At 48.2% G+C, this 13141-nt stretch overlaps 1 protein-coding gene across 2 annotated transcripts in view; it reads right to left on the bottom strand.

Annotated features, from left to right (window-relative positions):
• Positions 1-10942: 10942 nt before the first annotated feature.
• Positions 10943-13141, bottom strand: part of KCNJ5 (potassium voltage-gated channel subfamily J member 5) — a 56550-nt gene continuing 54351 nt past the window's right edge. For both annotated transcript variants that reach the window (XM_017809814.1, XM_017809813.1), the window contains exon 3: positions 10943-12358. In XM_017809814.1, coding sequence (XP_017665303.1) covers positions 12021-12358 — 338 coding nt within the window. In that variant the 3' untranslated portion in view covers positions 10943-12020. The remainder of the gene's footprint in view (positions 12359-13141) is intronic.

The following is a 13141-nucleotide window of genomic DNA, read 5'->3' as shown; positions in this document are numbered from 1 at the left end:
AGGAGAGCATTGGAGCAGGGCAGGGAGGGGATCCTGCCCCTCTGCCCAGCCCTGGGCAGGCACATCTGCAGGGCTGGGCCCAGCTCGGGCTCCTCAGCACAGCAGGGCCAGGGAGCTCCTGCAGCGGGGCCAGCGCAGGCTGCGGAGATGCCCAAGGGATGGAGCAGCTCTGGGAGCAGCAAAGGCTGAGGGAGCTGGGGCTGTTCAGCCTCCAGAGCAGAGCCTGAGAGGGGCCCTCCCCAGGGTGTGTCAGGGGCTGCAGGGAGGGGGCAGAGGCTGGAGCAGGCTCTGCTCGGGGGGCACCAATGGCACAGGAGGAACGGGCAGGAACTGATGCCCAGGAAGTTCCAGCTGGACAGGAGGAAGAACTTCTTTGCTGGGCAGTGACCCAGCCCTGAACAGAGACCAGAGGGGGTGTGGAGTCTCCTCACTGGAGATATTCCAGAACCCTCTGGACCCAATCCTGTGCCAGGGGATGACCCTGCTGGAGCAGGGGGGTGGGACCAGATGGGAACTGTGGTCCCTTCCAGCCTGACCCATTCTGTGATTCTGGGAAACTTTGTTCCTCTTCATACACTCACCAGGGTCAGGGGAGTCACTGTAATTACCATTAAAATTAATTCCTTTTAAACATCTTAGTAGTGAAAACCCAACTGTCTAGTCCCAGTCCTGTAGTGTGCTAGAGTTTCACTTCACTGGATGATACCACTGACATTTTCACCACCTTGTGCCTCATGTACCAGACCATTGAGGTGCCCAAGAAGCACAACACCCCTGAGAAGGTGGGAGCTGTGATGGGGAACACCAACAGCTCTCCAGGCATCCCATCCCTTCATTTCCACCTGGGCCTGAGCAACCTGGACACTGCTTCCCCATCCTCCTGTAGATACACTTTGTGAGGACTGGTGGTGCCGAGTGGGTTAACAAGCAGCTACACACATTTTTCTCCTCCTTAGCTGAGTTACCCCACAATCAAAGCAAGAGCCTGTTTTCCAGCATGGATCTTCTCTTCCTACTCCAGAGGTCACAGACTGGTAACCCTGTTTTAATGAGCTGTGTCCTGCGAATTTCACAGTCCCTTCAAGTCTAATAAGGGAACCCACAGGGGTGGTGGTTTCAATTTGCTCCTCTTTCCCGTGAGTTTGTGCCACACATCACACAGAGCAGCTCCCAGCTGGTGAAAAAAGGGAAGGATTACCTTGTGTTCCCCACGCAGGGATTCTATAATTCAATATTTATTAAGATTGGGGTCCTCTCATTTGAAAGGCCAGTTTGTTTTACTATGTGTGGGATATATTCTGTTAATATAGTGAACAAGGGCTTCCAAGAACTAATTTAGTGAGGGTGCTGAAAACCCTGCACATGATAGAAATATTATGAACAAGTAAGAACCCTTAATACTTTGTCTAACCAAGCTCTGTGCATACAAATTAAACATAATTGGAATCCCTGCTCCCACCATCAGGACTAAGGGCTACTTTACAACTGAAATGACACCTAAATGTCTAATTTCAATTTTAAATTCACTCTATAAAAGCACAGTTTGATTGTTTTCCTCCCTTCGAAAGAAGATTTATGAAAAACGAGCAAATCTAAGCTTTACTTAAATGTATGTGAATGAACACAGCTCTCAGCTGAAGCTCCTTGCAAAGCAGAACTCCTTGAATATTCATTAGTCCTTCCAGAAATCTGATATTCCCTTGTACACACAGTAGCAAAATATTATTGCTCTGTAAATAATACCAGTGTCCCATGAGAAATTCAGAGTTCTGTTCTCAACTTTCAATCTAAAAGGAGTGTGAAATATTCCATTATTTTGGAATATAGACTATATCAATATTCACATAGAAAACTTGTATTCAGAATCATAGAATTGGAAAAGCCCTCTGAGATCATCGAGTCCAACATTCCCCAGCACTGCCAAGGCCACCACGAACCCATGTCCCCAAGTGCCACATTCACATGGCCTTTAAATCCCTCCAGGGACTCCAGCACTGCCCTGGGCAGCCTGTGAAGGGCTGGACAACCCTTCCAGTGGAGAACTTCCTCCAATATCCAACCTGAGCCTCCCTGGCACAGCCTGAGGCCGTTCCCTCTCCTCCTGTCCCTTGTTCCCTGGGAGCAGAGCCCGACCGTGCCCCAGCTCCCCCCTCCTGTCAGGGGGTTGCAGAGCCAGAAGGTCCCCCCTGAGCCTCCTTTTCTCCAGGCTGAGCCCCCCCAGCTCCCTCAGCCCCTCCTGCTGCTCCAGCCCCTTCCCCAGCTCCATTCCCTTCCCTGGACATGCTCCAGCCCCTCCATGTCTTTCTTCTTGTGAGGGGCCCAGAGCTGTTCCCAGGACTGGAGGTCCCTCAGCACAGGGACAATCCCTGCCCTGGGGCTGTGGCCACGCCATTGCTGACACAACCCAGGTGCCCTCAGGCTTCTTGCCCCCCTGGCTCATGCCCACTCCCTGTCACCAGCACCCCCAGGGCCTTTTCCAGCTTTCCAGCCCTTCTTCCCCCAGCCTGGAGTGTTCCATGGGGTTGTGACCTGAGAGCAGGACTTGGCACTAGGCCTTGTGGAACCTCATCCCATTGTCCTCAGCCCATGGATCCAGCCTGCCCAGATCCCTCTGCAGAGCCTTCCTGCCCTCCAGCAGATCCACACTCCCACCCAACTTGGTGTCATCTGCAAACTGAGGTTGCACTGATCCCCTCATCCAGATCACTGATAAAGATTTAAAGCAGGACTGGTCCCAGTACTGAGACTTGGGGAACACCACTGGTGCCCAGCCCCAGCTGGATTTAACTCCAGTCCTCAGCATTCTCTGCTTCTGGCCATCCAGCCAGTTTTGTACCCAGCAAAGAGCCAGGAGCAGCCATTGTCCCCAGGAGAAGCCTGTGGGAAATGGTGCCAAAGGCTTTACTAAAGTCTAAGCAGACACCATCCAAAGCCTTTCCCTCCTCACTGCTGAGGTAGAGCAGTGAGAGGCTCCTCAGGGGTTTATTTATAGCTGGGGGGACGTGGCCACCACTTCTCCCAGCTCTGCCAGCTGGGACACGAGCTGGGGCCTCCTGGCAGCTCCCTGCACTGCCCTGAGGGTCCCTGGGGACAGGAACCCCCCACTGCACCCCACTAGAGCTCTGGAACCTGCTGGCACTGGAGCCACTTTCTCAGTGACTGCATTTGAGATGTGATCTCCTGGCATTTGGAAATTTAGTTGCTCTATTGAACAGAATTAAAGTATTTAATTTTAGTGAGATTTGGCATTAGCTTGGGCTTCTCTACTGTCCATTAGTGTCAGAAATGAGCTATGCATCCATTTCAATAACTGTTTGTATAAATATGTTTGGATACAGATTAATGGAGACTATAAATTCAGTGGAAGTCACTTCCCAGTGAAACACCCACAGTGAGTCACCAAAAAGATGGAGAGAATTTCATCTTTTGAGAGGATTTTTTAATTAGCCAGTAAAGTGCAGGAGACAACACATCCTCTAAGAGTGAATGAAGGCTGCTGTTAATTAGTAGGAACCTCCCAAATGAAGAGCAGCTAATGGAAGCGTTTTTTCAGCTGTCTCTCACAAATATTCCCGCTGTCTGGGATGTTTTCTGCTTAAACTGTTTGAGTTAATGTGATTATTCAGTTAAATGAGTAGCAACAAGAGATTCGTCATCAAAGGGTGGGGCAAATGTTAAGCACGGATGGAAAATGTCGACATGTCTCCATCAGACCCAATTATCACCATGGGCTCTCACTTTTTGCACAAGGGAACTAAGAGGTGGAGAAGGGTTTTCCAGTGACCATTGGACACCTGGTGTGCTACAAGATACTAACCCTCACACATAGGTCAGCAGTGAGATTCATGTTCATGTCCCCACTTTACAGCTCCCATCGGCTCAAGGAGACATTATTAACTTTAAACCCAGTTTTAATTTTCCATGTCCTGCTGGAAAACCTCAAAATGTCAAGCAAGAAAATTCTCCCCAGTGATTCTGGAATGACTTTCTATGGCCTAGAGAGCAGGAGAAGAACACAGAGTGGAAAACAAAGAAAAACAGCTTTACCTAACACCACAGTTATTAAAAATTAAATGTCAAATGGGACAAGGGAAAGTGATGTGGTAACATAGAGAGGACAGGATCCATGAGAGACTCGGAGTGGTGAAAAGGTCAGGGGAGCCTATAAATAAAGCCTGGAGCAGGCAAGATCTGGGGAGGCAGGGAGCTCATCAGCAGAGCACAGACACCAAGGCAATTAATGGGAATTGTTTTATGTAAATGGAGCAATTGTTGTTCCAGGTACAGAAACTGTCCTTGCTTTGAACACCACACACACCCCTGTCACCCATCAAAACAAGCTTTAAACTGATCCCATTCCCTGTACAGACTGCACTGTGCAGGGACACGGCTCAGTCCTGAGTGAAGAGCAATTCCCACTTGTGTCAGGAGACACGTCCCAAATCCCACTGTAGATTTGGGTTTTGGATCCCACCTCTTCCATGGGAAAGCAGGTGTACCTGCAGGTTTTGAAGGTCAGAAATGTCCCAAGTTTGCATGATTGCATGGTCTGATATTTGGATTCCCCCTCCCCTGAGTCTCCTCTCCAGTTTGATCCCCCACGTGGACACAGTTTCTCCCAGTCAAGCTTGGTTCTTATCCTCCACGTCCATGACCATCCTGATCAGAGCACAGCCCCAAGGAAGATGCCCTACCCTTCATTTGAAAGGCCTGTATGATGCCCCTGTGACAGTGCCCCACTTCACTCTTGTAAGAACCCAGAAAAAGAACCAGCTCCAGCCTCAACTAAATCACAACCATAAATCCCCAGCCCTAAAAACCAACCAGCTTAAAATTCAGGCCATGCCCGTGGGTCTTCCTGAACCAGAGCTGAACAGACCCCCCAAACAAAGCCACACGTGTAAGCCCGGAGTTGTGCAGGGCCAGGGAAATCAGGGACAAAAGGAGCTCTGAGCCAGCCCCTGCCCCAGCCACAATTCCAGCACCTTCCCTGTACTGGGAGGATGAGGCACTTGGGTCTAGGCTGGCTGCTTGTCTGCACAGCAGGGCCCGGCTGCACTGGGGTCTCAGGGACTGTGCAGTTACTCACTGAACTCACAGTGACTGTGCAGTTACTCACTGGGCTCACAGTGATGTGCAGTTACTCACTGGAATGTCAGTGACTGTGCAGTTACTCACTAGGGTCACAGTGATGTGCAGTTACTCACTGGGGTCTCAGTGATTTGGGGGGTGTTGCAGGAGGAGCTGCAGACACAACACAGAGCTGATGTCTCAGGGCAGCAGATGGGGAGGGAAACCAGGCGGGTGAAGTGCAGGGCAAAGACAGCCCTGAGCCAACAGAACCTGACGTTGTGACATTCACTGTGGAAAAAATGGATTTTGTTTGCTATCCAAAGGTACTCAGAGCCTTGTCCCAGCTGCCCCAGCAAATGGGGGGTCCTGGCGCTGCTCCCTCTCCTTTTCCAAGGGCTGTTCAAGCCACCGTTTGTCCCTTTATTTGTCTTGGCAGCAAGAACAGTTTATCTGGGGAAGGACAAACCCCTCCTGGGCTCCCTGGGAGGGTCCAGCAGGGAGGGCTCTCTGTGCCTGCACCTGGCATCTGTCTGTGCCCGTTCTATTCCGGGAGGAAGGGACACAGCTGAGCTCTGCTCCAGCCCTGGCAGCAGATGGGACACGAATTCTGTGCTCGTTTGTTTGGCATGAAAATGATGGACACAGAGGGAACAACCCGGAGAAAACGTAGGGGGTGAACACTGAGGAGCTTTTACTGGCATTAATTTCCCCTCTTACCATGAGTTTTTCTTCTCATTCAGGGATAAATCTGCATAAACATGGAGCGTTAGAGTTGTCATCCCGATTGTCATCAGGTGTTTTATGTGACAGGCGGCTCGGAATTCCTGCAGAGCATTTCTTTCACTTTTGGGCAACAGGAACAGACGTTTCTGTTTCCCTGGTCAGGGAGCCGCACACAGGGATGTGAGGCACTGCTGAGTATTTGGGGAATGAACGTAGAATTGTGGAAGCATTTGCTTTCTCTGTGGGATGAAAACACTTATTTTATTAACCTTTGGCTCTGTCTGCATTCAGTTTTCATCTCTAAACCCACACAGGATTTGTGGACCAGGGTAAAATTAATGAAGAACCTATTTCAAGATTAGGATTTTTTGATATCAACCCCCAAAACACTCATCAACCAGGACAGTGGTTTCTCAGCCTAGTCCATAGTTGCTGTTCATGCACACTATAAAAACCCAGTTTCATTCATTCTGATGAAAATCCCATAAAGGAAAATACATTGAAAGAGTGATGGTCAAAAATATGATGCATTTGCACTCCTAAAATGCAGGCTGGTGTTGCTGAATTTGCACATTGTAACTGCAAAAGGCATGAAATCCTTAAAATACTCCTGCAATGGTCTTATGCTGAATGAGGAGCTTTATGAATATTTCAATTACAAGATGAGGCTTGAAAGGATGGAGTTGTTTCAATTTTGAATCACCCTTCCTTAAATAACTTGGCCTATTTGGTATGAAATGAGACTCAGTTAAATCCAACAGCCCCTCCACATGCACTGGGTAAGGATGGAGCCTCATGAGATGGAACCACCTCCCTGTGCCCCTTTACTGCTTGGGATAGACCAGCCATCCCCTTGGGCAACCATCCCCCTTGTCATCCCCTTGGGCAGAACCCCCCTGTTCAGATGCCTCAAGGCACTTCCCCTCCTTGTTGTTATTTACAGTATTTGAGTGTTAAATTAAAGGCTCAGCTTTTTGCTGTGCAGTGCTACACCTGCCCCCCTCTGCATCAGGGATAGTGGCACTGCAGCAAACAGCACAAAGCCATTCTTATTCTTTTGGGATTGAAGAGATACCCAGGAGCAGCAAATATCACTGCTGAGCTCCTTTGTACACCCAGGTACAGAGAGGGCACTGAATTCCTCCTCTGTCCTACTCAGAGAGGGACTAGGAGGCAAATACTTTGTGAATACACTTCATGACCTGGTTCTGATCTCACTAATCCAACCAAAATATAGAATTGATTCTGAGGAGTTACTCCTGGTTTTACTGGAGTTAATTAAACCAGGCTGTTGGGTTTTTTCCCTCATTCAGATCAGCCCACTGAGATGGATCCTCTACTTGCTTGTACAGTGACATTCAATGCTTGTTAAACTGAAGTAGCTCTAGAATTGCATTCAGATCAGAACATGAAATACAGATTTCAGTGGAACTTTAGATTTCATGCTTCCTGGGAAAGTAGTTGCATGTTTGTTCTACCTGGTTCTACCTTAAGCAGGACAACTCAACAGTCCTGCAAGGCAAATAACAAACTTCCTCCATCAAAGCTGCAGAATCAGGATTTATTTTTTAGCTGAAGGGATTCACCAGCCCCAGTTGTTCAGCAGAGCCTTTGTGTGCATTTTCTTATGCACAAGAGCATCTGAAAATCCAACTTTTCCCTCCGTTCCCTAAAGCATCTCCACATTTCCCTGAGAGAGAATGACCACCCAAAATGAAATCAGAATATGGTCTTGACTTCTTCACGGAATAAAATGCCAGCAGTTAGTTCTGCTGCTTCTCACAGCCTTCTAGATGACCAGGCACCCTGGATATGAAGTGTCACTCAAAGCAGACTTTCAGTAGTTAATCACTGTTCCACCAGCCTTGAAATGGAAACCCTTTTCTGCATGGACTCAAAGCTTGTCTGGTTTCCCCGTACCTTAATTAAGCATCTTCTCCATCATCTGCCAAACTGCTGCTTAACACATCCTGGCAACCTGCCCCTCATATATTGCAGCAGATATGGCTGGCAACAAGCAGAGCTTATCATGGGGTATTAATTACTTGAGCATAAATAACATTCCCTCTTTTCTCAGCTTCATGATCTGCTCTTTCTCATGGAAATATATTTGTAATAACGAGAGAGACAAAACAATGAGGCAGTAAATTTAAGCCTAAAATGAGTGACGAGTCTCGCAATGAGTGAAAGTTAATTCCAGGCAAAATAAAATGAGAAGTAAATGTGCAAACAGTCACTTTGATTAACCACTGGAAACAACTGCCACGGAAGGGCTGGATTTTTTCATGATATCACAGAATCCCAGAATATGCTGAGTTGGAAGGGGCCCAGAAGGATCACGGAGTCCAACCCTCAGCCCTGCACAGGACACTCTAAAAGTCACACCAGGTGCCTGAGAGCATTGATATCTTCAGATCAGCTTAAGAAATATCCTTTAGTCAAAATAAGGAGTCTAAATAAGCATAAATATGAAAACTCATCCAGGAGAAAAAAGCACACAAAGCACACGGGTCAGCTTGGCCATCCAGGAGCACCAGTGGCACTGCCCAAGACCAGAACAGCTCAAAGGCTGGGCCTGGGAAAGCAAAGGATGGAATAAACTCAGTGGGTGTGCAGGGATCCCTCCCACTGCATTCCCAAGCCCTCCATGAAAGCAAGGAGAACACAAAGCCTTGCTGGGAGCAGAGCCTGCTCATCAGCTCTCCTGCTACAGAAGTGTTTCCAGCTCCTGCCACAGGGAGGAAAATAAAGCACCAGAAACGCAGCTTTTGGTTGCTCCAAACCTCTCATTAATGCCTGCAGGACACAAACACACCTGGGATCCCATTCTGCCTCCAGCCCCGACTCTGACACATGTGCTGTGTGTGCCAGGCAGGGTTTAGCTCTGGGCTGTTGGGAAATCATCTCAACGTGTAGTTCTGCCTGTTGGGAAGACAATTTATATGTATGTGGAGGCACCTGGACTCGTGAGGAATAATAAAGCCCTCAGGGGGTGTGTTAAAATGCAGGATTCAGGCAGGAATGTTTGTGTTTGGGAGTATATTCTGTGTACACACACAACAGAGGCAGCTCTGAGAGCTGCTGTTCTGTACAAATGCATAAGTGGCTCCTACAGAAGTTGTGGATGGATTCTGTTGTGAATTTGGCTTATCAGTGATACATTCATAAAGCAGATGTAATTATTCAGTCTTTTGAATATGTATTTTTAGCTTGTTTACTGGGTGCATTATGGAAATGTGAATGGCTATTTGTGCATGAATAGTGTGTTTACAGGTTATAAATGTTTCTTGTGGAGTATTAGTTAATATTTTTTTAAAGTACACTGATGAGTGTCTAGTTTATACTGGATATTTATGTGGGTGGACATATCTATGTGAGCTATTTGAACTCACATAAGAGATGCAGACTTGTATTTAAATGTTCATTAAAACAGAGAGTGGGTCTATTATGTTTTTATTCCCGTGGTTTATTGTCCCTGTGGAACAGTGGGGAAACTGATATAATAAAGTGATATAATTTCCAGAGATGACAATTCTGGAAGAGGTGCTATCCCTTCCTTTCAGAAAACTTCAATATGCCCCCTAAATCTCTCTTTGGGATAGATTTCAGGAGAAGGACAACCCTGGAGCCTGCCTGCCATGCTTTGGAAAGGATAGGACTGGATTGTGTCACCAAACCCAAAAAACTCATGGCCAGGCTGCACAACTTGAAAATATGGTTTAAAAAATATACAAAACATGTGATGCACCCAGCTCTGGGGGACACCCTCCTCCAGATCTGCCCAGCTCATTGAGGAATGAGCTGTGTCTCCAATTGTAGAGACCCAGGGAAGTTCTGTGGCTGCTGCTCCCATGGGCACTGTTGGAAGCACTGATTTAACTTGGCCAGATTTGCAGATTCCAAGCACAGAACGAGGCCATGAAGCCATCAGAGCACAGAGCTGCTCCAGGGCTTTGTTTGAGAGGGGAGAAACACCTTCCTTGTCTCCCATCCCCTGCACTGGGATGCATTTTCACCCTGCTCCCCAGCCCAGCCCTCAGCAATTCTCCAGCCAGCAGTGTCCGATGTGGCACAGCCGGAATTCCCAGTGTGCAGGGCTGTGAATTCCCAGAGTTGACAGTGCCAGGAAGGAGCAGTTTTGTGTGATGAAGTCTCGAGGGCAATGAGCAGAGGAAAGAGGGGTTTGGATGTTTGGAGGTGGTTCCTTCTCTCTGGTTCCAGCCAGGAAAGGGAAGGTGTGCAGGGAATCCAGGGCCCTTCGCAGGCTCTCCCAGGAGGGACCCATCAAACCCTGTTCAACTGAGCTGGACAAGGCAGCTCGTTGGGCAGGGCTTACATAACATCCCTCTGAGAGCTCAAACTGCCTCTGCCTTGCACACATCCTTTGCAGTTTTACTTTCCACTCCCATCTCCTCCGTTAGTTCACTGCAGCTACGGAGTGAAAAAATTCTGAAAACCGGTTTTGACACATAATTATCTTGCAGAGGTAGGGGGAGAAGAGAAGGGATCAGAAAAAGAACAAACTCTTCTAAGAATCTGATTTTTCTCCTTATTTTTTGCCCCCTGTTCCTCTGAGGCTTAGGATGGAAAAAGAGGAAGCTGAGCAGAAAAACTAAGATGAGATCTTTGGAAAAACACTGTTCTCTCCCAGTCTGCAAGATGCTTTCTAGAACTGACTAGTGTTTCAGATGAAGTTACTTCACTTGGAAAGTTCCTGTGTAACATAATGGTAATTCCTGTATCCTGGAGGCCAAACTGGCTGCTGGTTCTTAACATGGGATTAAGTACAACAGAATCATGATGTGTTCATTCTGTCACCTCCTTAAAAAAAAAAGAACAAAACTCAAATTTCTCTTTTATCTACATTCTAACAATCTATCTCTAAAGTATCTCTGGTCCCTATAGATAATATTCTCCCCTTTGTTTCCATGTCAATAAGACATATTTCCAGTTTATCTTGTCTTTGTATTAATATAAAGAGGTAAAACCATATTTCAGGTCCTGAGTGTGCAGCTCAGTCCATCCCTACTACAATGCACATTTATTTCACAGTCCACTCCTATATGGAAAATAACTCTTCCATATTATATATTCTTCATTCCATTTAATAAAGAAGTAGTTCTGCAGGTGTCTTATTTTTTCCACCAAAGTTTGAGAGATAAGATTTTCCCCAACAAGGCCAGGTTTTTCCTGTGTTGTTGGAATTTGTGGAAATCTTTCATCTCACAGACTATTTTTCCTCATTCCTTTTCTGGACAGGACAAGTCTCTTTGGGAAATCTGGTTCTCTGCCCCTTCTAAAGATCGAAACTGGTGGCTTCAGTTGTGTCAGTGTGTGTTCCCATTACAGGAACATCAGCATCTCAACCTTTATTTTAAATACATACTTTGCAGAAGAGCAAAGAATTTTCTGAACTACTCCAGGGACTCTGAAAGTCCAAAACATTTCAAGTCCCAGATAGCTACTTCCTTTGTTTGAAATCATCACTTGGAACTGAAACTCGAACATCCAGACCAGAAAAAAACCTTCATTGGGTCAAGATCTAAATTTACTCGGATCATGGGCAGCCTGTGAAAGGTGTCAGAGATTCCATGAAGAGATGACACAAAGCACTTCAGTTGGAGAAGACAAAAAGACAAAATGTTGGATAAATATGCTAAAGGTTTGCAGGGAAAGCTGCCCTGTTCATATCAGATTTTGCAGCAAATAAATCACAATGCCTGTGATCCTGGAGGAAAACACTGAAATCTATTTGTAAAATTCAAGAAGGCAAAATACTTCACTATATACAAGAAGACTTTTTTTTCCTTTTTTTTTTTAATTTAACTGTAACAATGTCTACAATACATTGACTCACAAATTAAGTGAAGGTATGAAATCACATTCTTCATACTGAGATGGGCCATTCTGGACTTTTTGAACCCCCTCGGGAAGGAGAAGAGTTCTGAATGTCCAACGAACACCTTTTGAAACAACCAGTGGTGGGAATTTCAGTTTTACCGGCGGTGAGATGGAGTGAGCCTCGTCCACAGGGATCAGAGAGCTTTGCAGGGGAGAGCAAAGCCTGGCTGTACAGAGGAAAGGGAGGGAACCGAGGCACTGCTGTGCTGGGCTCGCCAGGATCGCGCGGCAGGAGCAGAGCTCGGACACCGATCCCAGCCTGGCTCCCGGTCCGTTCCCGGCTCTCCACACCAGTCTCCCAGTGGGTGTGGGTGGGTCGGGTGTTATACGGGCATCTCTCCTGCTGTGCCATTGGCTCCATCCAATCCTGCCGGCTCCCTGCCTTCCTCCTCCTCCTCCTCCTCCTCCTCCCGGGCTGTCTCTGCCTCCCTGCCCCCGCTGAGCAGGGTGGCACCGCAGAGGTGACCCAGGAGCTGCCCTTCCCGGCGGGACTCGGCCAGTTCCTTGGCACAGCACACGGGGGTGTTGGTCTCGTAGGTGCTGTGGAAGCTGTTATAGTCCACCTCGTAAAAGTCCTTCTCCAGGGTGAGCACGGGGGTGAAGCGGTGTCCCCACAGCACCTCGGTGTCCATGTAGGAGCTGCGAGCCTGGCAAGTCATCCCTGGGCAGAGAGAGAGGGATATTAACGCAGCGCTGGCTCAGCGCTCACCCGACCGCTGCGCTCCCCTAAAAGCACTTTCGTGTCGTTCCAGCCCTGGTTGCTCTGGGACACACGAACGGCTTCGCTTAACGAGCCTCACAAAAGCCTCCGCCACGAACAGCTGAGACCCCCGGGAAAGGGACGGATTCCTGGGATTCCGTGCCCTCCCTCCCTGCCCCTCGTGCTGTGCTGCTGGCACCGCCAGGGAATGGGAATGAGAACGGGAATGGCACGGGAACAACCCCCGGCCCGGCCAGGGCACCCCAACCCTGACCCACAGAGCCCTGAGCAGGGGGAGCCGCTTCCCTGCCCTCCCCCGGGTCCGACCCCATCCCTCCCCAGCTCCAGCAGGGCTAGAATTCCCTGGGAAGGGAAGGTCTGGGAAGGTTTGGGGAGGGGAGGGGAGGAGAGGTTTGGGAAGGGAAGGTTTGGGAAGGCTTGGGAAGGGAAGACTTGGGAAGGCTTGGGAAGGAAGAGAAGGTTTGGGAAGGGAAGGTTTGAGAAGGTTTGGGAAGGGAAGGTTTGAGAAGGTTTGGGAAAGGGAAGGTTTGGGAAGGGAAGGTTTGGGAAGGTTTGGGAAGGTTTGGGAAGGGAAGGTTTGGGAAGGTTTGGGAAAGGGAAGGTTTGGGAAGGGAAGGTTTGGGAAGGTTTGGGAAGGTTTGGGAAGGGAAGGTTTGGGAAGGTTTGGGAAAGGGAAGGTTTGGGAAGGGAAGGTTTGGGAAGGTTTGGGAAGGTTTGGGAAGG

Source organism: Lepidothrix coronata, unplaced genomic scaffold (assembly GCF_001604755.1).
Source record: "Lepidothrix coronata isolate B3197 unplaced genomic scaffold, Lepidothrix_coronata-1.0 Scaffold27, whole genome shotgun sequence".
Classification (NCBI taxonomy): Eukaryota; Metazoa; Chordata; class Aves; order Passeriformes; family Pipridae; genus Lepidothrix; species Lepidothrix coronata.
This window is presented reverse-complemented; position numbering and strand designations above follow the sequence as displayed.